At 37.2% G+C, this 25,253-nt stretch overlaps 1 protein-coding gene across 1 annotated transcript in view; it reads right to left on the reverse strand.

Annotated features, from left to right (window-relative positions):
* Positions 1–1,491: 1,491 nt before the first annotated feature.
* The window catches only part of INPP4B (inositol polyphosphate-4-phosphatase type II B), a 728,360-nt gene continuing 704,598 nt past the window's right edge, over positions 1,492–25,253 (reverse strand). Inside the window, exon 25 of the mRNA XM_060147684.1 lies at positions 1,492–7,075. Within this exon, the coding sequence (XP_060003667.1) occupies positions 6,943–7,075 (133 nt within the window). The 3' untranslated portion in view covers positions 1,492–6,942. The remainder of the gene's footprint in view (positions 7,076–25,253) is intronic.

Here is a 25,253-nt window from a genome sequence, read left to right on the forward strand (position 1 = left end):
GGAAACACTGAGTAACTTGACATATGTCCGCATCTAATGGAGTGGGGGAATCAGATTTGCATTCAGGCATTCTGACTCAAAAGCCCACATTCTTTGGCCCTGGAGTTTTCTCCTTAGAAATAACAGTTGAAGACCTCAAAAGACAGTGTATCGAATGAGAAAAGTAGAATACTGATTTGGGTAATTCCTACATGTAAGAAGCAAGCAAAGGAAGCAGAAACAGCAGTTAAGTGCAGCGCACTCAAATTCAAAAGAGGTCAATTAGCACCAAGGAGGTGGTGGTTTATGGCCAATTGGTTTGAAAACTGAGAAGTCATCACCCTAGGCAAGAAGCAGATCCTCCTCCTCATTGCTATTGTTTAATTCTGAAATGAAGGGCGATAGTCATACACTCATATGGCTTAGGATAGAAGGGAGCTTTTAGTAGCTGAGTATCACATGCTTGGTATTCTACCCAAGTGTGCTTTCCTCTCTCATTTTACCTTTTAGGTACAAGTTATTTAAAAATCTGTTCTTGGGTCACTCTTATTCATCAGGATCATTGAGAGAACAGAGAACTCAGTTTCTGCTGTTATAGCCGCAGAATCACGCCCATGTGGTGGCTACTTTGGCTTGACATGCTCCAACTATATCCACCCACCCTCTCGATTCCCCTCTCTGGAGAGATCAAACTATAGCTCTGGAACAAATTTTCTGAGTCCCTTGTACTCTGACTTTGTGTTCGTATGTCACTTACGACACTCGAGAAACTTTTGCATGGATGTTTAAGACAGAAGAGTACTCTTACCTCACTCAGGCTACTATACTGCTTAATGGCAGGCAGCATTTTGCTATAATTCACTATGCATTGTTTCGCCATGGGGTTAGCTCCAGCACTGTTCCTGCTCAGATGTAGAAAGACACATTAGTATGAACATATACTGATGATGATGACGTGACAGAAGACGTTTTTGCTACAGGATCAGATATGTTCTTGAAATTCTCCAGATGGCAAAACTTCTTTCTTTCTTTCCATGCAATCAAGAGCCTCATTTTTTTTTTTTTTTTTGCTACAAGATCAAATTAAAACTCCTTGGGATTTACCTTCTACTATCAACTACTATAATGAATTATAATTGATCAGATCCAAAGAGCCAATAAGGAAAAGTTATCTCATGTGCTCAAATGACTAATATAATCAGGATTACAAAGATTAGGGATTTGCCCAGAGTTGAAGCATTGACATCTGGTTCTTGCATCTTTTAAAATTATGGTTGATTTTGGTCCCATAGAATAGCAACCCTGAAAGATGCATTCTGCTATATGAGACTGATCTACCATCAATGTAAAATTTGCACTGTAATTGTAGTTCATCGGAAAATTAGTCTATTCTCTTTGAGATATTGTTTAGGCTATCCTACTGTTATTTTAATGAATTTTTAGATATTGCTACATTGACAAAAATGACAAAAATGTATAATTTGACATTTGAAATGAAAAAGACAGAAACATAAAAAATAAAAATCACATTTATTTAAACAAAAATATACACACAGTGTACAATGAATATGGTTTACACAGAACAATAAAACAAAATGATATTTCTTCAAATACCAATATAAAATGATCTAACCTATTTGTGCCTCATTTCCTGGGACTATACATTATTGGTTGATCTAGAATATACATTTAACATTAAAGCAAATGCCAATGTTTCAGATAAGTACCGCAAGAATCTGAAAATCAGATATTAGGTTAAATAAAATAATAAAATCTTCATATGAGTATATGTGTACAAAGGATTGCACATGTGCCATAAAATGGGAGTGTCTATACATTTACAAACACTTGGAGCCTGCCTTTTAAAAGTTTGAAAGCCCTTTGACATGAAATGGTTTTTAATATTGATAGCGATATAAAAGCATCAGAAGAACTATAAAGATAATAGAGCAATTTTGCCAATATTTGAGTCAATATTGCCTGCTAGTCAATAAAACCGCACCAAGTCATCATTAAAGATGTACTGCTGAGTTGTGACCTTTTATGGCCTTGGAGTAATTTTGATGATTTTAGGAAGATTGTGAATGTATTCATACCGTGTGTGCAAGTGCAACATCTTAAAAGAATGGTTTATCAAGCAACATCACTTGTATTAGGTCTTCTCTCCTTTAATGTTCAGTCTCTCTGGGTACTATACTTAACTGTGAGTCTTGTTTTCCTTTTCAAATTTAAAATTCTAAATATTCATGCAATCTATAAAAGTTCAAACTCAGCAGAGTTAATGGCATGTACATTTTTAAAGTTAACTGACTTTACAATTTTTTCCTACCTCCTTGTTACTAACAGCCTGATATGGTTTCTTTGACATCAGAAATGTTTTAGATTCCCCTTACTTGCTTAGAAATAAAATTAAAAGAGTGATTAATGTACACTATGACTCAGGAAGGAAAAATCCAAATTTCCATACCTTACCTTTATACCTAATTGGCCTGCCATATTTTATCTAAAACATTAACTGTATTTTTCTGTTCTTAAAGACAGTCTTTGCTAGAGATAGCATCTGTTTGGAAAAGTTCTAACTTAAATCTTCCAAAGAAACAAAAGCTCTAATACATCAGTACTTTGTTTATAAAGCAATGAAACATAAATATGGGGGGGAAAGGGAATAGCTCTTGCCGATTACAGCTGGGCTAAATGAATGTGAATCTGTGAATTCACCTGAAATTGTCAATCCACTATACAACTCTCAGCAAATCATTCTCTTCAGCAGCACATAATTTGTGAAGCCTCCAGCTACTTGGGATGCCTTGTGTTCAATATGTTTGCTTCCCTCTGCAACTGCTGATCAGTTTTTTTCTCAGACCAGTTTCTTAAATGGTGATAAGAGTTAATTTATTTCTCAAAAGATTACAAAAGGTGCCCTGCCTATTGAACTAAACCATGGATAGACCATCCTGTTTGGAAATCAAACACCTAAAACATCTGTGTGATTTAGTATGCTGCCAGAGTTTCACTTGTTTAATCTAAAAGTTGGGCTTTCAATTGAGCTATATTTATTAGAATCTGGGCATGGTAATATGTCACCGTTTTTCTTCTTTTAGCTAATGCTAAACTGATAAACTTAAAAATTGATACTGAAGCACATTTTTAGTGATACACTAATTAGGCTACCATTTCCCTGAATTTAGCCTGAAGTTGTTATTACGTACACTAAAGCTGCATTGCTGAGGTTCCTCTTGCAGAACATCATAGAGGGAGACGTTTTTAAAACACATCGTTATGATTAAATGATTTAATTATGAATAAAATATAAACATCAAATATTACTTATAGTCTAATAGGAGTCTTTAAAGAGGGTAAAAACCAAATCAAAATTGTAGCCATCTGAAGATGAGTGATTGCATTTTATATCATTCTAGTAATTTAATACTGCTTCCCATTATTGGTTATTTTCTGGAGAAAAAGTGATGGCGGCATTCAGTTATGTGCTGGTAATTGTTTGACAACTGGCTTTCCAGGAGTTAAAAGTATGGGTTGGTAGCATTTGGAAGTTTCTGTGGGGTAACTCCCACTGTGGTCAATTTCAAGCTAGGGATGTGATGTTACTGAATGTGGGGTCAGGAAGAGAGAGAGGCACAGTTAGCATATTATAATATTGTGTTTCCACTGGACAGATACAATTGACATAAACAACCTCGAGGGCAGAGGTCAATAGTAAAATGTACTAAAACAATTAGGAATCGGTAAGTTTTGATTATTACCTTTGTTTTTAATAAAATCTATTCAACTGTATTTTATAGTTTAATATTTAATGATGGCTGTGTTTTCACAACTGGCTTACAGAATTTAGTGATAGCTATCATAAGTCAGCATGAGCCACTTTCCAGCACACCACTGTTATCCTCCTCTTGGCATGTATCTAACTTGACATAGGAGGGGGTTTGATTTGCTTGGGAAGAAAAGCATGGCTCTACACAAATCTTTTTCTTTTCCACCATCTTATTCTGTGCAAAATACTACACTTAGCTGAGAGAAAGAAAAAGGGAAGTATCCTTCATCCAGATGCTAGCTTTTAAGACTTCACAGTTCCTCAGAAGAAGAGGTGTTAGTCTTATAAAGTAAGGACTAGAGGTTAGTTACCTGGGCTCCTGCTCTAACTGGGCAGTTGGTCATTTCAGTACCATTTGTAAGCAGGATCAGATGGTTGCTCTGACTCACTGGGTTATTGGATTGACCAAACTATTTACATCAAAGGATTGTTTGGGCAGAGTGTAGACAAAACCCAAGGCAATATTTACAAGAAAGAAACAACCACACAAGAAATAAATGAATGGGTGCATCTAAAATGTGGGTCTGATTCAATAAAATATTTCAAACTTTAATGTTCAGCTGTTTTGTAGGACATTTTCAGGCTCTGGATCTTTGGTCACTGGGCCAAACATAATTAGGATTCCACCTTCCCTTGTTTTAAAATATGTTTTCTATAGGACTTTGTAAATAGCAAATACAGAATTTTCATCTACATTTAAGGATATCGGAGGGCAAACATGTTTTTGAACCAAAAAAATTGTCTTGTTTGGAAATGTTACTTTCTTGGTTCAGTTTCTGACTCAACGTGATCCTTTAAAATAGAATGATTGGTGCATCTTTTAAACGAAAATGAAGATAGAAAAGCATGACTGAGCCTGTGTTTGTACAAAAGAGATTTTAAAACTTTTTGTTTCATATTTTTCCTTTGATTTAGAAAGCGTTAATAATTTAAGAAATAATGAAGTAGTTTTCCAAGGATACTTGGAATACCTCTCAGGAAAGGAGCAACATTGTTGTCAATAAGAAACAAAAATTTTCTGGATGAAATCCACTTTTAGAAGTGTGCACAAATATAAGCTTCCAGTAGGGAAATGCAGATGATTATGCTAATAATAAATGAGAACTTACATGCATTTGTATTACAGTCAGCTCTACTCTTTTAGAATTTTTGTATGCGTACTTAATAAAGAAGCAAAAGGTCTTTGAAATGTCTTCCCAAAACTCTACTGTTGGCTTTGTAGTTAATATTTTTTTCCATATTTGAGTCAAGAGGTTTCATTCTTAAAAATACAAACAAAAAGCTATTGTTTATAAGAATATTTACAAGATGATAAATCAGCTAAGTTATCTTGGAACTCAGACTACCATTTGATATACTGAATGAGGCTTCATAGTTACTCAGGGAAACCTCTGTCATCCCAAGCTCTGTACCTTAAATCCAGTGGGATAATGAAAATAATCACAAATGCTACCATTTTCAAATGAAATTGAACAATTCAAAGATTATATTTACTCAGTGAAATGAAGAACGAGGCATAAAGGAGAACACCAAGATAACCTGTCCATGAATAGATCCACGGTACACAGCATCTTCTTATGAAAAAGGCTGTAAATAGTTTTGACACCTGCCTCAAGTATAATGCCCACAAGTCCTTAACTAAAATAATAGATTAATAATACTGGCATTAAAAACCCCAAAGCGTTATCTAAAACGCAGTAATTTGAAAAACCTAATATGAGCCTAGAGATATGTTTGGAATTCTCATTTCAACAGGCATCTTCGTGGAGGAGCTATTACATCAGCTATGGAAAGCCCCTAAGACCATCCACATGTGGTAACAGCTAAGAAGTGTCAGTGGAACAGGCCTCTGGCATTTCCAAGGGAGATTTATGCTCTGGATGGCATGCTCCTCTGATAAGAAAGGAAAAAGAATAGATTCTTAAAATTTGGAGGAAAAAAATCTCATTTGTTCAGACCCTTATACTCCAAGCTTCAATTCCAGCAGTAAATGCCAATTTCTATTTAACTAACTAGCATTCTTCCCAAATCTGCATGTATATATTTAGTGCGGCAATTTAGAGAACAGACAAGCCACAAGCTAAGAAGGTAAGAAGCGATTGTAACCAGGGTTCTAAAATTATCTAGCTGGGTAACTGGGGGTATATCTTCCTTGTGCTTTAATTTAGCCATTTATAATGGTGTTATACATGATGATCTCTAAGGCAACTTCTGATTTGGAGTTTTGGAAAACTTTCAGTGTTATTTTACTAAGGGCGGGCAAATTTGAAATTCCATTTAAGAGAAATAATTGTTTTGGTTTATCATTAGTTATGGTGGCCTATGTTTTAAAAGGTTTATTCACGTATACTAATCTATGCTAGACAATGCATACTTACACCATCTACATTCTATACCAAGATGACTGCTAGAAAACACCTCAAAGATATTTTACAGTTTTTCATGAACTTGACTACATAAAGTTCAGGCTGATGGGGCCATCGAACCTAAGTCAGAGTTTTGAGAAGATACTATGCTTTTGAAAAGTATTTTTACTGCTTTACTAACACTGTCCATCTACGTGTTTAGGAGGACCTGTCACACCTCCACTGGATGACACAAGTCCTTACAAGCACACATAAACTGCTTCTGTAGTCAAAATCATGAGTTAACTCTCCCTAGTCTCAAGTAACTAGAAAAATATTTTTTAAAGCCCAAAAATGGGCTCTCAGGTTATTTGTGAGAAAGGCTATGAAATAATATCTCAAAGTCTCTCTTCCCTTTACACTCTATCATAGCTTTGGAGTGGAGAAGGCCACTCTCTGAATCACCCCCAGGTCCCCTGTAGTGACCTAGCTTTTCTCAGAATGTCTTTCATTAAAATACGCCATGAATGAAATGTACACTTTCTGAGCTGATCTCAACCAGCGAGAATCAATACAAGCTTAGACCTAGAAACGCGATATGATTTAAGGTTTGTTTAATGGATTTCTTTCAGAGTCATATGCTGATAACTAATTCAAGTAATTCCTAGATTTGGGCAAATATCCCTGATCACCTCCCTCCACAAATTCATGACAATGAAAACGTAAAAAAGGTAGAGATTATCCAGCGGAAGCGTATTTGTGTTCCTGTTTATTTACATGTTGGTAAACTTAGGTGTCAGCTTTTCCATAAGTCCCCTCTGGAGGTCTGTAGTACTTGGGGAAAGCCATCAGCTGTAGCATGTTGAAAGCATACTTCCTGCATTTGATATTCTTCAGTACATTTTCTATGCGGCAGCCTTCTCTGGTGAAAGGGGAAAAAGGACAACTTCATGAAACACAGAATAAATAAATATGCTTTATTTGTCCAATGCAGAGTTGCAGCAACAGTCCAAGTAAAAATAACAAAGATTCAACTCTACATTTTTTTTTTTTCACAAATGATGATACATCTTACAAAATTAAATCCTAGGCCAGGCCCAATACCGTTATTGCCCTCAGAAAAAAAGATGAGTAGAGTCCCTTTGCTCTTAACATATATTTAAGGTTTAATAAACTCTTTAAATATAATTTGTTCCACAATACAGCTTCATTTTCGTTTCATAAATATATCTGCCTTTTTATAACTTTTCCACAAATGAATTTCTCAGTCTCTTTAAAACACATGAACATCTACACATAGCCCTAAGGATGTAGGTTCTAGGAATAAGGCATTTAATTTATTAAGTCTGGCCATATAGATTTTTAAAGGAAAGTTTCATCTCTATTTGACTGCATTATTTTAGCTGTGCAACGAAGAGGAAAATGGCTTTCCAGACAGCCTGGTCCAAGTCTCAGCTTTATCAAGAGGGGTGCTTGTGTACAGACAGTACAAAAGTCACAGGTGCTGAAAATGGGGCATCGAGACACAAACAAGACTTTGTTAAAAAGAATAGAAAAGTACTCTGAGAGCCAAATCAACCCAAACCATGGTTACAAACGGGTTCATTTAATTACAAAACATAAATAGCCATTCTCTCCAGAAACTTACTTGACAGAAAAGGGTTAATTGCAGGAAAGAAATCACAGAACTAACAGGTTAAGATACCAAACAGAAGATTCTATCAGCTGATGGCGACAATGAGATCGGCACAGTGGAAACCAAGTCTGGAACCTCCCACATCTCTAGGACTTGTCTCAGGGTCTCAGGGTTTGTGCAAATTCAGTCTTAATTTCTTTAAATAAATTTAATGGGAAGAGGAAGAGAAGAGGCAGAACGTCAAGCTTTCAGGATTCTGTTCTTTGTCTTATGCCAAAGACAGGAATTTAAAATTTCTTCTTGAGCTAGTTAACAGAGGGAAACACTTCTCCATGAACAAAAGAGCAAAATAATTCACTTAATGCATAGTACTTCTTTTTCTTTTTTTAGATTTTAGGAAAAACACATAAAACACTTACAATTCAAACATTTGTTGTTTTTTTTTAAATTCTGTGACTCTGAAAATGTAGAAATTACAGCATTGTCCCCATAATTTAAAGTCCATTGTCAGTTGTAGAAAAGAAAGGAGTACAACATAAAACTTATTGGTATTTGGCTAATAGTAACGCAAGACTTAAAATAAGCCACACAACTAGCAGGTGTGAGCTGACAAGCAGCAAGGCGACGGGATAGAAGTGTCGAGAAGTTGCCTTGTTATCAGTTAGACAGCCTGTTTCAGGATCATCAGATTCATTCAGTGCTCCCTGGGTTTGTCTGCTGTTAAACGGGGGGTGGGGGGGGTGGGGAGTTAGGGGAGAAAAGAAAATAGTATAGCGTTCACACAGTAAAGAAACTCAACCTTAAATATCCTGAAATACAACACATTATCCTATATAATACAGCAGTTTCAGATGAAGTTTTTATGCTAAATAGCCCCAAATGCATCCCGCGTATTTTTTCCAACTGGGCTTTTGTGCAAAAAGGAAGAGAGAAATGCTATGATGATATTCACATGGGTTGAATGTGTATATGCACAAGGAAGAGTCAGAGAAGCATAACGGGGCCAATAGACAAGGCTACATGAATAAAACTAAAATACGGATCAGCCCATAAAAATAATCTGGTGAGTACATCTTTGGAAAATGAAATGAGAAACACAGTATGTAGTGAAGGAAATGGACATGTCTGGCACATTTAAACACACTGTCTATTGTTACTGTACCTATATAATGTATTTAAAGTTATAAAAATGATTAATGGAAATGGCTTGGTATTTAAAATGAATGAAATATCTGACATGTCATCCTTGCCAGCCATAAGACTAGTTGAACCAAACCCGACTCAGCACCCTTTCATCGGTTCAGCTCATAAATTATGTTGTTCTGCTCATCTTCCTAAAATGAAGCCAAATCTATCTCCTATGGACTCTCCAGAACTGAAAAGAGATCCATATTTACAGAGTACATGTTGAAAAATAAAAGATTCTAAATTTCCAGGTTGTGTATTTTCTGTAAAAGTGAAAAATAGGCATCTGTAATTGGGCTTAAAAACAGTTCCAATTACGGCACATCTGAAATCTGCCATACTGATGTAAGTTGAAAATACAAATGCTTTTCTACGGTATAGTTCATCAGTATTCAGAGTATTCAGAATTTCAGTCACTCTCAGTTGTCAAGGAGTTTTTGATCTCTGTCGGCTCCTCCAGGTTTTGAGGCAGAAAGCCAGCTGTTGCTTGGTCTATGAACAGGGCTGTATATGCAAAGGTACCTTCTACACGAGCCCCTTAGCATCCGTGACCCCCTTTCAACCAGTTGCAGCTTCTGAAAACCTCCTACACAGAGATTTTTTTGACCTGGTGTCGACCACATCCAGTGGCCACATGTGGACAAACAGCAGTGGTAATTATTTCAAACAGCGACCTCAGTTTAAAACACCAAATCAACCACGCTGGGCTGGGCTCTGGTGCTTCCTTGTTGTCCGGTTAAGACCTAAGGACTATGGCGCCAGTGTCAAAGTGAAATAGAATATTATCTGGAAAATGAGTGGTTTATTGAGTGAAAGGGAGGGCTGCATAATTCCTATTGTCAGTTGTACTTGGTTACTTGTTTAACTTTCTACTGCTCACTAGGTAGGAAACATGCAGTAGATTTTAAAGTATGGATACCTTTGAATGTGACTAAGAAAAGCTTCCTTGTCCAATATTATTTCTCTAATATCATCTTCACTAACGCTCCCTCCTGTCCATTATTAAGATGAAGGTTATCTGTAGCAAATCTTAAGCTTGTTAAAACCTTCGTTTCTTTCCTTGTTAAGAGAGAAGTACAGAGTCTCCTATATCATTTATCTATCTATCTATCTATCATAATATAAATATTAAATTCTGATTACAAATTTAGGTTAAATATTAACCACAATCTATCAATAATAGTATAGAAATACTCTTTCTTTCCCAGTGGGACCACCTGTAGACAGGCTCTGGCTGAGGAACAGACACCTGGCCGACCAGTAAGTTGAAAGGATCTTGTAACCGTCCTTACTCCAAATACAGGTGACTCATTCATACCAGATGGCTTTTTTGCCCTACAACTGCCAGAGCACATTTAATATTTTCCAAGTCTGCTTGTTGAATATGGCTTCCAAGTAAAAAGTGCTACATGAAAAGATTTTTTTTTGAGGGGCAGTTTTATAATTGAATTAATTTGTTGCTTACTAACTGCAATCTCTGGAGATTAGAATAATATATTAAAAATGCCTCTGACATAGTCATTCTATTATTCAGCTGAAATTTGAAAGCAACGTAGCCTACAAGCCTGCCACAGCACATAGAGCTTGAGGCCCTGACTATATCACCGAGGAGACACAGGTGCTCTTGGGGCTGCTTCCTTGCTTCCTGCTAAGAACAGCACAAATGGTTATTACTTCAGGGCCACAAATGAATTTTTCAGCACTCTGCTAGTGTAAATGCAAAGGATGTACTAAGTAATGACATTAGTAATTTCCTCCCTGGGAGATTATGACAAATAATTAATTAGTGGCTGCCTTGCACGGTACCCCAATAATCCAAGGTCATTAGTTTTAGCCATCACTGACTGGTAGATCACCATGGAAGCAAAGCACAATGTTGTCTCCACTGAAAATGTGACATGATCTGACATTTAAGGGCAGTTACTGAATCTGCAGGATAGAAAATGATTTTCTTTTCCTTCAAAGACCTGTCAAAGCAATCCCTTAAAATAGAAACAAGTAAAAGGAAATGTCTCACTCTTAAACACATCACTGCCTACACAAGGAGACATTTCCTTAAATAAAACCCAACGTGCGTGCCTTGATGATATTTGCTTATTTCCCCCTCTTTTCTGTCGGCAACTACTGCTGTATCCTAGATCACAAGTCCCCCACTATAGGTATCCTCTCAAATCAGTCAGACCGCTAAAGATAAAAGTTAGAATCCTCCTATCTCCCCCTGCTGGGTAATTATTCATGAATAGTGTCGTTATTTGATAGTTTATTCCTTTAACCACTACAGCTCTTCAAGCTCCCTCAAAGGAAAATTACCAGTTAAAACTGAATTGAAAAATCTTTCCTTCTGACGAGAAAGCTGATTTCCTTCCATGCTAAAATGAGACTGTTTCACGTTTCATTACATCCAAGTTCGGAGCTATAGGCATACCATCTTGAAATGCTGAGCCAAGATTTTAGAGCCAGTATCTTACAGAACGTTATTTGAGTCTACAGTCATCTGATAAATCGATCTTAAGAGAGCATCATGTTTCAGGCTCTAGAATGTTGGATTTTGTCAGATTTTAAACCGGCAGATCTGTGTGAAAATGAATATAATGTAGGTCTTTATCAAGAAGAGCTCTGAGAGTGGTACCTACATCATAAGATCAGAGATTCTTCAGATGCAGAGTGACTTTAAAAAGTCTTCAAGTTGAATTACACATTTCATAGATGAGAAAACAAATTTAAAGGCCTTGCCTGGGCTTCTACGACAGCAAGTTGCAAAAAAGGATCCTGAATATGTAGTTTGCCTGGTTCACAGTTTGCTTAAATGATAAAAAATAAGAGAAGAATTTTTTGTTTTCAGTTTAGATCAGGGTCCAGTGTGAAATTTAATGACTCAAAATACTCTTAGATGCCAAATTACCTACCAAAACTTTCCAAAAATTTAATTTATAATTAGAATATTGAAAGTATATTTGCAGGACTTTTGGAAAAAACGGTGCAGCTGTTTAAACAGAGGGGAAGTTTTAATAAAAGAATATCAAGGCTGGGATAATTTCCACTGGCTTAGAATCAAGATTAGCCTTGGTGGCTACTGACTCACCAGCAACATTTAAAATGATATCTTCATTTTAACTGAATTTCAGAATCTAATTCAAAATACATTAGGTCAACCACAGGAAAAGCCCCTAAATTAAGAAATTACTTAGAAGACATAGACTATGTCACTGCTTGTAATGTCCAGGTCATAGAGTGCTTCCAATAATCATAGACAAGTTTGCTACAAAAGAAAGAGTAGTATTAGGAAAATCGCACTCAGAGGAAGGAGTCCTCCCCATAGGGCACTGCATGCACTTCTGGACATGACAGTCTAAGGGGAGGGCTACTGTGAACTAGAGGATACCAGAGCATGGTCACCAGGAAGATGACAGTGGGCTTGGGAACCTGGCAAGTCAGAAAAGACTGAAGGCTACGGGAATGAGAAGAATTCCATTGGCTTAGAGAACAGGAACATTTATAGTTAAGTGGTTGTTGATTTCAGATAGTCAAAGATTCAGTAGTTTAAAGTCTGGGCAACTTGCAAATCAATGGAAGTGTTTGAAATAAAGAAAGAGATCTCTCATGTATCATATCCAATCATGTGATAGCTGCTTTACAGATATTATCTATTCATTCCTTACAAACAGTCAAACTGGTTAGAATTATTATCTCCACAGGTGAAAAAAGGATTATAAAACCTGTGCAAGTAGCGGACAGGGAATTTTTATCTTTGTCTGTCAAATGGAAAAACCACATGCCTTCTACTTTATGATTGTGATCCTTTGAGCACAGATTTCTCGCTACCTTTCAGAAACTGGCAGGTGTGATTTCTTGCTAGTTGCTAGATTAGATTAAGCAACTTCTAAAATTACTTTTGTCTCTACCTTCCTGTGATTCTTTGATTCTGTTAAAACATAACTGACTCTAGAGATGCATATTTTTTCTACTAATAGAATAGGTGACAGTTCAATAGGAAATAGGGTACGGGGCAAAAATCAAAGAAGGCAAAGCATGTTGACACTGTATTTAATCTCAACAGTGGTTCTCGCTCATTCTTATCTATTTTCAGAATTAAAAAAAAAAAAGTGACATATTTCATTGTTTAATTCTCCCCAGTATCACTTTTTACATTCTTCTTCCAATTTCACTCTTTTAGTTTTACAAAGTGCCTGGAAAATAGGAATATCTTCTTGTCAGAAGAAGCAAGGCTCCAAGTAGTGACACTTTCAGATAATATTTAACATTGCTTTGAAAAGAAAGTGCAGATGCCCGAAAAAAACAACTCAAGACTGATGAAAGTGTTTTATAAAAAACTTTAAAAAGGAAAAAAAGAGACAGAAAGAGAGAATGAATGAATTTGAAGTATAATTGCTTCCATCAGACCATTTTCAGAGAATTGATTCCAGTTTTGATCTTTGAATTTTAACAAGGTGAATACTCAGATGAGGTCCAGAAAGAAATATCATAAATGATTAAAGGGCTAAAGAAAAATGCTTATGAGGAAGTGTTTAAGGTTAATATTGTTTTGATAAAAGAAGGCTAAATGAGATGTGACTGCTATATTTAAATGTATGTAAGACAGTGGTAAAATAATTTTTGAGGTATTAAATTGTGTTTTCCTCTCTTATATTTTAGGCTGTAGCATAAAGCATGTGCCTCAGGGATTCTAGCAATGCTGAAAGCAAGCGCTGTCTGAACTAAATAGATTTGTTGTTCTTTAATCTTACAACAGAGAATATGAGGTGTCCATTGAGGGGGTAAAAGGATCTTTGAGGGTTGAAAGAGAAAAGAGCGGGAAAGGGAGAAGGAAAGGGAGGGAGGGAGGGAGAGACAGAGAGGGAGACGGGGAGGGAGGGAGAGAGAGAGAGAGAGAGAGAGAGAGAGAAACAGTGGGGAGAAGACAAAGGGACAAAAGTTGGTGCCCAGAGGGTGAATCCCTGTGCATTGTTCTGTGTCTGTGCGTGGGGGGGGGGAGTGGCGCAGTATGGAGGGCCACACGGTGCATCTAGGGAGGCTCTCCCTAAGTCACTGGTCCACCTTGCCAAAGGTTCCCTTGTCTTGAGCTTGGCTTGGATGTAAGGAAATGAAGGGGCTTAAAGATACCATAATGAATAGGAAATGGGCACATCAGCAGCTGATGACAGATACCGACAAGTCTTCCAGAAGTTTCAGTGCAAGATAAGACCCGTGGCAAGAGGAAAAGCTCAAAATAATAGAGACTGACTTTCCACCAGCCTGGCTGGACAGGAGCTGAAATGTGGAATGAAGTTTGTTTAAGGAAATTATTTTAAAAGTAAACAAAACCAAACCATATACCTTAGTTCATAAACAGGTAAATAGGGTGCTTCTACAAAGAAACAGGTACTTAGATGCGGATGTATACCTATGACTCATTTTCTATTTCCCATGCAGTGTTATTCGCCTTTCTTTGTACAAGAGCTCCTACAGGATGACTTAGTTTTAATGGCTTCAAAATAACAGTCAGAGAGAAGAAACCAGACTAGTCACTAAAACATTCTGTAACTGTGTTTGTGGCTAAAGTACTTAAAAATATAAACAACCCTTGTCTCGCTGCTCTAGTTTGGCACTCTCCTGGATTGGGGAGAACTTTTATACCCCAGTGAAGAGGAAAGTAACAAGCAGAAATAGAAGACTTCTGATTCCATTCTTGATAAGTACCAGGCAGAGAATAATGAGGTAAATCCGTTGAGAGCCAGATTTCCTGGCGGGGCTGTCCTCAGCTCCCAAATAAAAATAAAAGTCCATATATGCTCATGTTATTATGAAAGTAGCTCGGGAAAGTAGCGGGTATCAGTAACAACAGATACCCGTTAGGAACGTGTAACAGGAAAAAACATCAGCCCAGCTTCCCAACATCTATTTGATTAAGTTTCAATCTTCCCTTTTAAAGGGAGAATGTTAAGATCTACCCAATAGGATTATTGAGAGATAATGTAAAGGCACCTGCACCGACCACATTCCCAACAATAGGTATAAGTAAATAGGTAAATAAAAAAGTTCCCTCTCTAGCCCTCCTTTTGTTAAATCTCAGTTTCCGTGTGGACAAGAAGTACCTTGACGAGATGTGCAGCTGCTCAGTCCCAGCTCTTTCTCCTCTAGCTCTCTCTAATGCTGAAGTGCTCCTGGGATGTAGGACAGCACACTTTACCTTCCTGTACTATATATACTGCTCTAAGGCAGTACAGAAGTCAACCAGTCCCATGACTTAACTATCACTGTATGATGATGAATCTTAAATTTCTCTCTCTACCGTACACCTCTTCTCTGAATTACAGACACATATATTGCATCTGCACTTGGATGCCTAATAGACATTTTAAGGTAATGAAGCATGGCAGAATATGCCACGCCCAAATATGCCACATTAGCATGAGGATTATTTTGAGCTAAAGGCACTTGAAAAAACAGCAGGTGCAGGAGGAGTGCTCTGACCTCCCCTTTTCTTCCTGAAAGCAGGAGATAAAATTCCCGCGTGAAAGATGCCCTCTCTCTACCAGCAGGAAAGAAACATTCTTATCACTAGATGTGGGGAGTCAATGCTGAGAGAATTCTATACAGCAGAGCTAGATGAAAGAATTCTTATCTTCCTTTAGCACTACACCCCGTGTCCCCATATATTTCAGTTATTTTTCCACAATTGCTTTTCTTTGTTCAACCTAGTATAAAAGTACTGAGGTTTCGACACTTCTTTGGGTCTTCATTTTCTGGTGAGAATTGCCATGTATATGTAAGATGTGTATGCTTTTCTTCCATTACTCTGTCTTAGGGCAGTTTAATTCTCAGGCCCAGCCAGAGACCCTAAGGGGGCAGAGGAAAAGTCTTACTTTCAGTCCAGTTTCAAGGTCACATCTTAACTTGAGTCCGCCTCGTCTGCCACCATTCCACATCAGCTCCTCCCTTCTTTCGCATCACAGAAAATGACACTCACCACTCTCAGACATTCATGTTAAGCACCTCAGTTCTCCCTGATTCTTCTGCCCTCTTTACACCCCACAGCCATCCATCCATCCATCCATCCACCAATCGGACCACCTGGCAGCATCTCTACTGCTGCGACCTGCCTGTGACCCTCCGTCATCTTGCTTGTACTAACAGAAACCGTTTTCCTACCTTCACCACTCTTGCTGCTCTATTAAGTTTCAATAAATCCTGATGTACCCATTTAGACAAATGGCAAAGCAACGAATGCACTCTTCTGGTCGTATCCTGAAACCACTTCCCAAAGAGCTTTTACAGAATGGAAATCCAGCTGCATCTCCGTCTCCCGTAGGGAGCCAGGCTTGTCAAAATAGCAGTGGTGCTTATCCATCTGCAAGGAGATGGAAATAGTTTCAACTGCTCAGCACTGAGACGAAGCTCCTGAACCAGAAAGAAGTTGTTCAGCTATATCTTCTTTCGCCACAATCTCCTGGGTTTCTCAGGTTTTTCAATCCCCTCCCATCCCTGCCATTTCTATGGGATTCCAGTCAGCGAGGTAAATCCTGCCAACCTTTTTCAGTGGTGAACTCCTGTTTTGGGTTATCCTTGTTGCATCTGAAATGGATGGAGTTGAGTATGGACCGGTATCAACATCACCACCGCAGAATCAACATTATTACACATTCATTTCCACCCCATCTTGGAATTGGACACGCCAAAAGAATCAGTTTAGAATTTTTGCCCCTGGAATTGTCATTGTCTTCTCTAGGAGGATAGGGTCTCTCTGTTTCTCCCCACTTTCAACCTTTTCCCATTTCTATCCCCAGCTCTCCCTTTATTCCCACCATCCCAAGCAAATAGCACATTGCTACAATTTATTTTATCAACTTCTGGAAGTCAAGGCTTATGAAAATCGTTCTGAAAGAGAATAAAAGGCATTCAAGAACCTTAGAGTGTAGTTTTTGGATACAACAAGTGCATGGCTTAAAAACAACAGTTACACAACTGTTACACAATGACAGACTATAAAATATAAAATCTACCAAGGAGGAAGAACCCCAAGGTGTAACTCAAAGTGCTTTTTACATATATTATCACTAATATCTGCTGCAAGGATTCAAAGATCAGGGAAGGCATCTTAGAGAAATAAACTTTTGTGAAGGATGATGAAGGCCTAATAGAATTTCAATAGTTAGAAACTGGATGGGGTTGGGGGGATGTAAATAACATGGAAAGGCATGGAAACAGAAGAATGTCAGATGCACTTGGGAATGACCCACACTCTGCTTTGGTTGTAATGGGGCAGCAGGAAATAGCAAAAGCAGGAATATTAAAACTAGGATACTTTCTATTTTTGTAGCTTATCTATTTTAGACATTTTCTAAAATAAACACATATTTTGTGATAAGAAATTCAACTACATTGTTTTAAAACGATATGGGGCTATGTGGCAAATGTTTGTGTCGTCGGTAAAAACTTAGAATTCTCGGGGCTTCCCTGGTGGCGCAGTGGTTGAGAGTCCGCCTGCCGATGCAGGGGACACGGGTTCGTGCCCTGGTCCGGGAAGATCCCACATGCCGTGGAGCGGCTGGGCCCGTGAGCCATGGCCGCTGAGCCTGCGCTCCGCAACGGGAGAGGCCACAACAGTGACAGGCCCGCGTACCACACACACACACACACACACACACAAAAAGACATCCAGCCAACTTCTACTGATACAGATGGATGCTTCCTCTTGTTTTTCTGTTCAATTCTGGGTATTTCTTTTCCTTTTTAAAATTGGTTTGGTACTAATCTAAGTTATAAGCAATTGGCCATGGGTCTTGATTAATTTCCCTTGTGACCTAAACCTCTCAAGCCCCTCTAAGGATATAGAATACAATGCCATGAGAATCATATTTCCTAAGATATTTGTGATGAAATGAGCTGGGAAAATGCTGAGTTAAAAATTCAAACAGGACTGTTTATTTAGATATTTATCCAGGGAATATTTTTTGAGTACCAGCTTTGTGCCTTGAATAGTTTGAACTGTCCACAATCTAAGAATAAAAAGAAAGAGGAAGGGGCAGTGATATAGAAAAAGTTGATGGATCCTGAAATGACAGAGGCCCCAAAACTCCTGGCTAAAGAAATTGAACATTACTCTCTACGTAGTGGGAGTCACATGACTGAAGTTGAACTCCAGGAAAAACTCTTTGGGAGGAATGTGTAAAATAGATTAGAAGGTGAGGGACTAGAGAAAAGAGCAATTAAGAGCCTACTGCAGTGGTCCAGGTAAAAAGTAAGAAGGGTCTGGAGTAAAGCAAAATAAATACAAATGAATGAGAGGCTATATATATGATAGATGGGGAGGTGGGGTGAATCAGCATCTTGAACCTGCCCTGTAAGAGTGATAGACAGAGGTAGCAATTATAAATCATAAGACCCAGGAAAGAGTATTTTATCTCAGATACATTTCTTTCCTTCTCTGTCTGCTTTTGTAACTACACTGATGCAGATAATCAAATTGAGTCTAACAGAGCCATTATTTCTGTCACTTGCAACCATTTTCTGCAATAATTCTTGAAATGGCTGTGCTGTTTGCCAAACAGATGGCTATCGGGGAGAGTACAAAATATCACTCCGAGCCAACCATAGTAATGGCTTCGAGTCAAATTTCTGATTAAAATAAAAAATGTGTCAGTAGTTTCATTCCAGGAGAACCAAAAGAATTCTAAGGGCACCACGATTTCCTTTTCCGTCCATTTGGTTTGTGCTTTTTTCCACATCCGTCAGAAATCATATTCTGTATCGACCCTCTTCTGTTCAATTGAGTAAGACACAGAGACCCAGAGCTTAGAGAAAAGGGCCTTTTTTCCTACTTTCCTCTTGTTTAGGCTCCCTCTGAATTGCTTAAAGCTTTTCTTCAACTCAGATCGTTGGAGCTAGAAGGGAACCTTAAAGATCACCTTGTCCAACCCGTTCATTTTTCAGATGAGGAAGCAGAGGCCTCCAGAGGAGGACCAAGAACTCATAAGTAGTCCACAGGGTGCAGAGCTGGGATTGTGTGCAGAACAATTAGATTCATGATATTCTTCAGTCCTCACACAATGAAACAGAACCTCCTCTCACGCCCCATCCCTAACAGAGAGGAAGGAGCCCTTTTCTCATTCCTCAGGCTTCATACACTGTGAGGACAAGGTGTCCGGCACCTTGTTTTGGGCTTGGGAGGGAGCAGAGCTGGAGACTGTCCATATATGACTCACTGTGATCTCACTGTTCCTCAGAAATCCCTGTGGTACTTTGGTTCCTTTTTCTAGATAATTATGGCATAAAACTAGCCTTTCTGTCACTGTGGCAGCAGCTGTTCCAACTCACAAACCACTGAGAATTCCAGAAAGGAAGAAAACTAATGGATGGGTTCCTGTAACACTCATTCATAAAACATCAACTAAGCTCATAGAAAGTTAATAATAAAGGTGACCACTTACTGAGTGCTATTTCACGAATGCCAATCACTTAACCCTAATGATCTCCTTTAACCTTTACACCACTTCTGTGAGGTACGTACAAAGATTCATTTTGCAAATGGGACAACTTAGACACACTAGGTAGAATACCCAAACTCACACTGGTAATAGAGGTAGAGCTAGAATGTGAATCTGGTTCCTTCTGACTCCTGAGTCTGTGCTCTTAACAACTGTGATATACTTTCCTTTTCTACATTCTGCATTGTACCAGAAACTATGTAGATTATAGTACCTGTATACATGGCCTTACAGTCTACCCAGGGCAGCCCAACATATCCAGAATTTTTAGAGAAAAACATGTAGTATTGCCATACATGAAATAAGGTTTTTTAAAAAATTTACCAGTTTATTATAAATGATAATAAAATGATAATATAGGATATTTCACATGCTACAATATGAATGAAATATATGATACTGAAGATGATAATCCGATGAAGAGGTAATAGGGTGAGGTCCAGAGGGTCCCCAGCACAGGAGTTTTTGTCCCTCACGGAACTGGGGTGTGTCACCTTCCCAGCATTTGGATGTGTTCGCCAATCTGGAAGTTGATCAAATCTCTTTTTTCAAGAGTTTTTATAGAGCTTAATTTCCAGCCCCTCCTCCTTCCAATCCTCTATTCTGTTGGTCTTTCTGATGACCAACCCCATCTTGATGTTCTTTAGGGGCTCCAGTCTCAGAAATCTCATTAGCATAAACACCTATGTGCTCAAAAGGGATTTCTTTTTCTCTTTTTAAACTTTTTATTTTATATTATATAGAATTTGAAAAAGAATAGATACATGTATATGTATAACTGAATCACTTTGTTGCACACCTGAAACTAATACAACATTGCTAGTCGACTAAACTCCAATATAAAATGAAATAAAGGTTTTGAATCTAGAGAGTTCTCAGTGTGGGCTTGGGCTTAGGGTGACCACACATCCCAGTGTGCCTGGGACAGCCCTAGTGTATGCCGCCTGAGTGAGATGGAGGGAAGGAGAGAGGACTTCTAGGTATTAACAAAGAAAAAAAAGATAGAGGCAAGGATTTGTGGCGTTTGTTATGTTTGTTACATGTTTGCTGAATGAGAGTGTAGGGGCATGTATTTATGTAAAAAACATGGTGAAAAGATGAGGGAGAGAAACAGGGCATGGTCCAACAAAGAGATAAGGACATGAAATGACACTACAAGATTATATGTTTCTACACGCTATACTTGGGTTTTAGAAAAATTAGTTTGAAAATACTATGCAGGGTAGATTGAAGTAGAGAGATTGGAAGCAGAAAAACCAAGAAAGAGCATATTGAAATAATCAAGGTGTGAGGCAAATAAGAAAAGACCAGGGTGGCAGAGAGAACCTGTCAAAGCCAAAGACATGTTGAAGGGAAGAAATGGCAGAATTTCAGTCAACAAACAAGTAATTAAGCCTTACATCACTGTTTATGATTACATTGGTCCCAATTTCTACATGCCATCATCATGGGCAGTGAGAGAACAATGCAAGATTGCCTAGCGCACTCATGATGCTTTGGGTCTAAGGGGCAGCAAGTTGAAATAACGGCACACGCTACCCAAAGTTTTTATACTCATTTAAAAAAACAAGTGATGGGAGAATTGTATCATATAGCACAGAAAATATAGGCAAACTGAACTGCTTTCACATGCAGTTTAACTTCAGCAAAACAGTATCATGTCATAGGAAAGGAATTATGCTAACTCAAATTTTGTTGGTTTTGTTCTGTGTAATTTGTATATTTGTTTTGGCTTTATAGTTGTATACGTGCTAAAGGCATGAGGAGTTCATAACTGGTTTTATGTTTGGCTATATGTTAGGAACATACTAAAAATAGTTTATGTCAGAAAGGAAAGTATATAGTAATTCTCTCTTCTTAAAGAGGTCAACAGATGACTCAAGTTTGAGACATAGATCTAATACGAATATGATTGTTATTTACATCTCTGGCTTTGACAAGGAAGTAGTTATCAGTGATGTTCAACTGAACAGTTTAAGTGGCCTGATGGATGGGAGTCAAATGACAATGGGCTAGGAAGAAAATATGGGATTAAAAAGCTACAGCAGCAGTTGAGACCATATCAAGAAGTGTATATTATGTATGACAGGTTCTGAAGGAAAACCATGAACTAAAGCAATACAAGCAGTAAAACCAGCTATATAAGCTATGATTGATACTCAAGACTTAGTACGGTGTTGCACTTAGCTAAAAGATGAGTTTTGTGGTTATGTGGTGAACATTAAATATATTTCTTTCCAGAAAGGTGAATATATCAATAGGCAGGAATTAATTTTATGGTCAAATTAATAAATGACAATTTGAAAGATTCATTAAAAGGTAAAGTCTTCAGAAATATGGAAGACAATCCAGGTGACATATCTAATTACCCCAAATCACAAATCAGTTAACAAAATGTCCATGGATCATATCCTTGTGCCATTGATTTAGGAGCTGATTTTATGACTTTTAGTCAGGTTGTTGAGCTCCAGAGCCACATGGCTAAAATACTGACTTTCATTCTTTTAATTCCTTCCTCTAAATAAAAGCAAATAATTCATTGAAAGGCAGTTGCCAAGAAATTGGTTAGGGGATCATGGACACCTGACTTTGTATAAATAAAATCCCAAAGTTAATCTAGGTATGAACTAAGATTCTTATAGGGAAACAAGAAGCTAAAATTTATCAGGACGCTTATCCTTCGGTTTTAGAGAATTGTATCCTAATGGATTACATTTTAGTAAAACAGGAATTAGCTGTCGCTCTCATTACTTCCCATTGGAGAAAGACTAATAAAGAGTAAACAGCTGATTGAAAGCCAGAATACAGATTATTAGCCTATGGATTCCTATTTCTATAAATTATTAGGTTTTTAAAAAAATTCCCAGTAGATAGCACTGTACATATTATATAGTGATTCTATATTTCTTTATAGCACTCTGCTCATATACTGGTAAGACAATCCTGGGTTTGAATCTGTCTTTGCCTCTTGCTACCTGTGTTACTTGGACAAGCTACTTAATTTTGCTAAACTTTAGTTCTGTCATCTTTAAAACGAAGATGATAATAATATTGTCACATACAGGTTAATATGAAAGTTAAATACACACATATACATAAACAAACACGTACACGTAGAGTATATTTAGCATACCAAACATATATTATGTGCTCAATAAATGGTAGATATAATTATTGGTGTCATTATGTATATTGCTAATTATTTATTGAATCAATGGCAATGAAATAATCTACAAGGTCTTTTACTAATGGCTAATGAAAAACATACAATGTAACAAAGAATCATCTCTATGAAAGTTGCAGTGCACAGTAATGATTTTAAGAAAAGAGTATTTAAGAATTATTTCAAATAATACTTTGTTCTAATGATTTATACATTCTAACAATGCATATTGTATTACTCTCTCTAAATATTTTTCTAAACTTTACAAGTACAAATTTGATGGGCTGTTGGACAGTTTGATTCTTTTGAACCAAAAGATATTTTATTTGTAGAATATTGCTTGCTTGCTTTTATTATTACACATGTTATGGTGTTTATTTTTCTTATGTTTCTAGCCCGTGTTTAATTTAACCATATATAACAAAAGAACTGAGTCGCTCAATCTTATAATTCATTGTAGTCTACCTGAAATAACCATTTAATTCTGATGATTTTTTTTAACATCTTTATTGGAGTATAATTGCTTTACAATGGTGTGTTAGTTTCTGCTTTATAACAAAGTGAATCAGCTCTTCGTTTTCCTCTTTCTGACTTACTTCACTCTGTATGACTAGGTCCACCTCACTACAAATAATGTTTTGCTATAATACTTTCAATCAAAAATCATTAATATATATTTGGATTTTTGTTCAAATATTTATACCTTGAATAATTATAAGTATTCAATTTAGATAACGATAATTAAGAGGTTGGATGCATACTAAGTTATTAAAATGCATAATGGTTTCTAAAGAGAAACTCTTTTATTATTAAACTAGTTCATTTATTCCCTAGGAATTACTTATTTAAAATTTGTTTCTCCAGAAATTGCTACCTGATCACTTAAGTATAACCCATGTTCTTCTATGTTAATAAATATAAACTAAAGCACTCGCATATAGGTATAAATTAAACACAGAGGTTTCTTTTTCTTCTCTCTACTTCTCCTTTAAAAGGTACATATTTATAAAATAACATTAATTCTCTGAAAACTCCTACAGTCAAAGAATACATTAAATGCTTTCATTAAATATCATTTTGAAAATAATGCCTTTATCTTATCTACTGGCCAAAATTTACAGTGCTTAAATTGCCTAGTTTCCTAAGACAGAATTTCCCATAGTGTGTCCCATGAGTTTCGATGGATGTGTAGCACTGGGTTAACAAAAGTCAAGCTTCTTTATAGTGGAGTTTTCCTAGGACTTCAATATATAAATGTGTTGGGGGCTTTGGGGAGCCAGAAACATGCTAGTTATTGGACTTGAGCAGGTGTTTCTCAGGAGGTCACTTCGTAGATTTTTGTTAAAGTGCGTGCAAAGGACAGAGTGCTTCAAGGACCCAGGGGTTGGGAGGAAAAGGGCTGTGGAGAAGGAAAAGGCCAGGAAATGAGTGATCACATGACAGGTCACTGACATGTTCTTAAGCACATAGGAGGGGACTGATCAGATGTGTGTTTCAACATGAATAGGAATTCTACACAGAGGATGAGTTTCTAGTAGGCATTCTGGGGAGGGAGTTTTGTGAGAAATGGTAATGCCTGATCCAAAGCAGATGCTAAGTAGATGGCAACATTCTGTGTTATTAACAGAAAGGAAAACTGTGTGTTTCTAGACACTGGTGATAGTAGTGCCAACCTTGGTATCTGATTAAGAAACATGAGAGATCCTGACTCATATTCTTTGTCCCAGCGGCGGGCCACCACATTCTCACCTCAAGAAAAGTTAAAATTGTACCTGTAGTCAAGGGCCAGCTTCTCAAAAATAGATATGCTTGAATGTTTAACTCAGAATCTACCCACATCTTTCAATCTCTAAGAAATCATGGAGAAGATAACCTACATGTAGAAAATTGTGGGATGACAGTGAGTTACTAATTAGCAATCCCTCTACCAGAGAGTAAAAATGATACAATAAGAACCCCAACTCAGGTCTTTCTTGTGTCGATTTTTTTTTACCCGGTGACATAAACTCCAGCAACCACTCCCTCATCTAGTGGAGGTTTAACTTATTCCTACTTGAATTCTGGCTTATTAAATGCATAAGTAGGCACAGTCATTCATCCATGTTCACAAAATGTAATTCAGTGCTTTAGTAATAAAATACTAAATGATGCCTATGACAGCCAAAGGAATGAATGTGTCTTCCTAAAAGCCTAAATGGTGTTAGGGAACTATTTAGACACTGAGGAGATCTGTTCTTTTTTTTAAGAAATATTTTATAATTCTAATCAACGTATTGCTAAATGCACTTAGTGATATACATCATCAAACTTTGCCTTCATGTGTTTTCTTCAGATAACATTTGCTGACATTTTATGCATTAATTTAGAAACTTCTGAGGGAAATGTAGCTCTACAGGTCATTTAAAAAAATACTCTGATCATGCTATCATGCTGTTCTGTCATCCTGTTATATAGAAAGTAAAATAGAACAAAACCTGCTGGCTGCCCTGTGGTCAGTGTAATAATTTGGGGAGCCCAACACTCCATTTTTCATCTGTTTCTGCAAAAGTGAATGCCTTCAGGGTAGTATCTGGAAACACTGCTACTGTATCTGAACACTTTTATATGCATGTATGAGATAATCACTGCTGCA

This window comes from Lagenorhynchus albirostris, chromosome 4, assembly GCF_949774975.1.
Source record: "Lagenorhynchus albirostris chromosome 4, mLagAlb1.1, whole genome shotgun sequence".
Lineage (NCBI taxonomy): Eukaryota > Metazoa > Chordata > Mammalia > Artiodactyla > Delphinidae > Lagenorhynchus > Lagenorhynchus albirostris.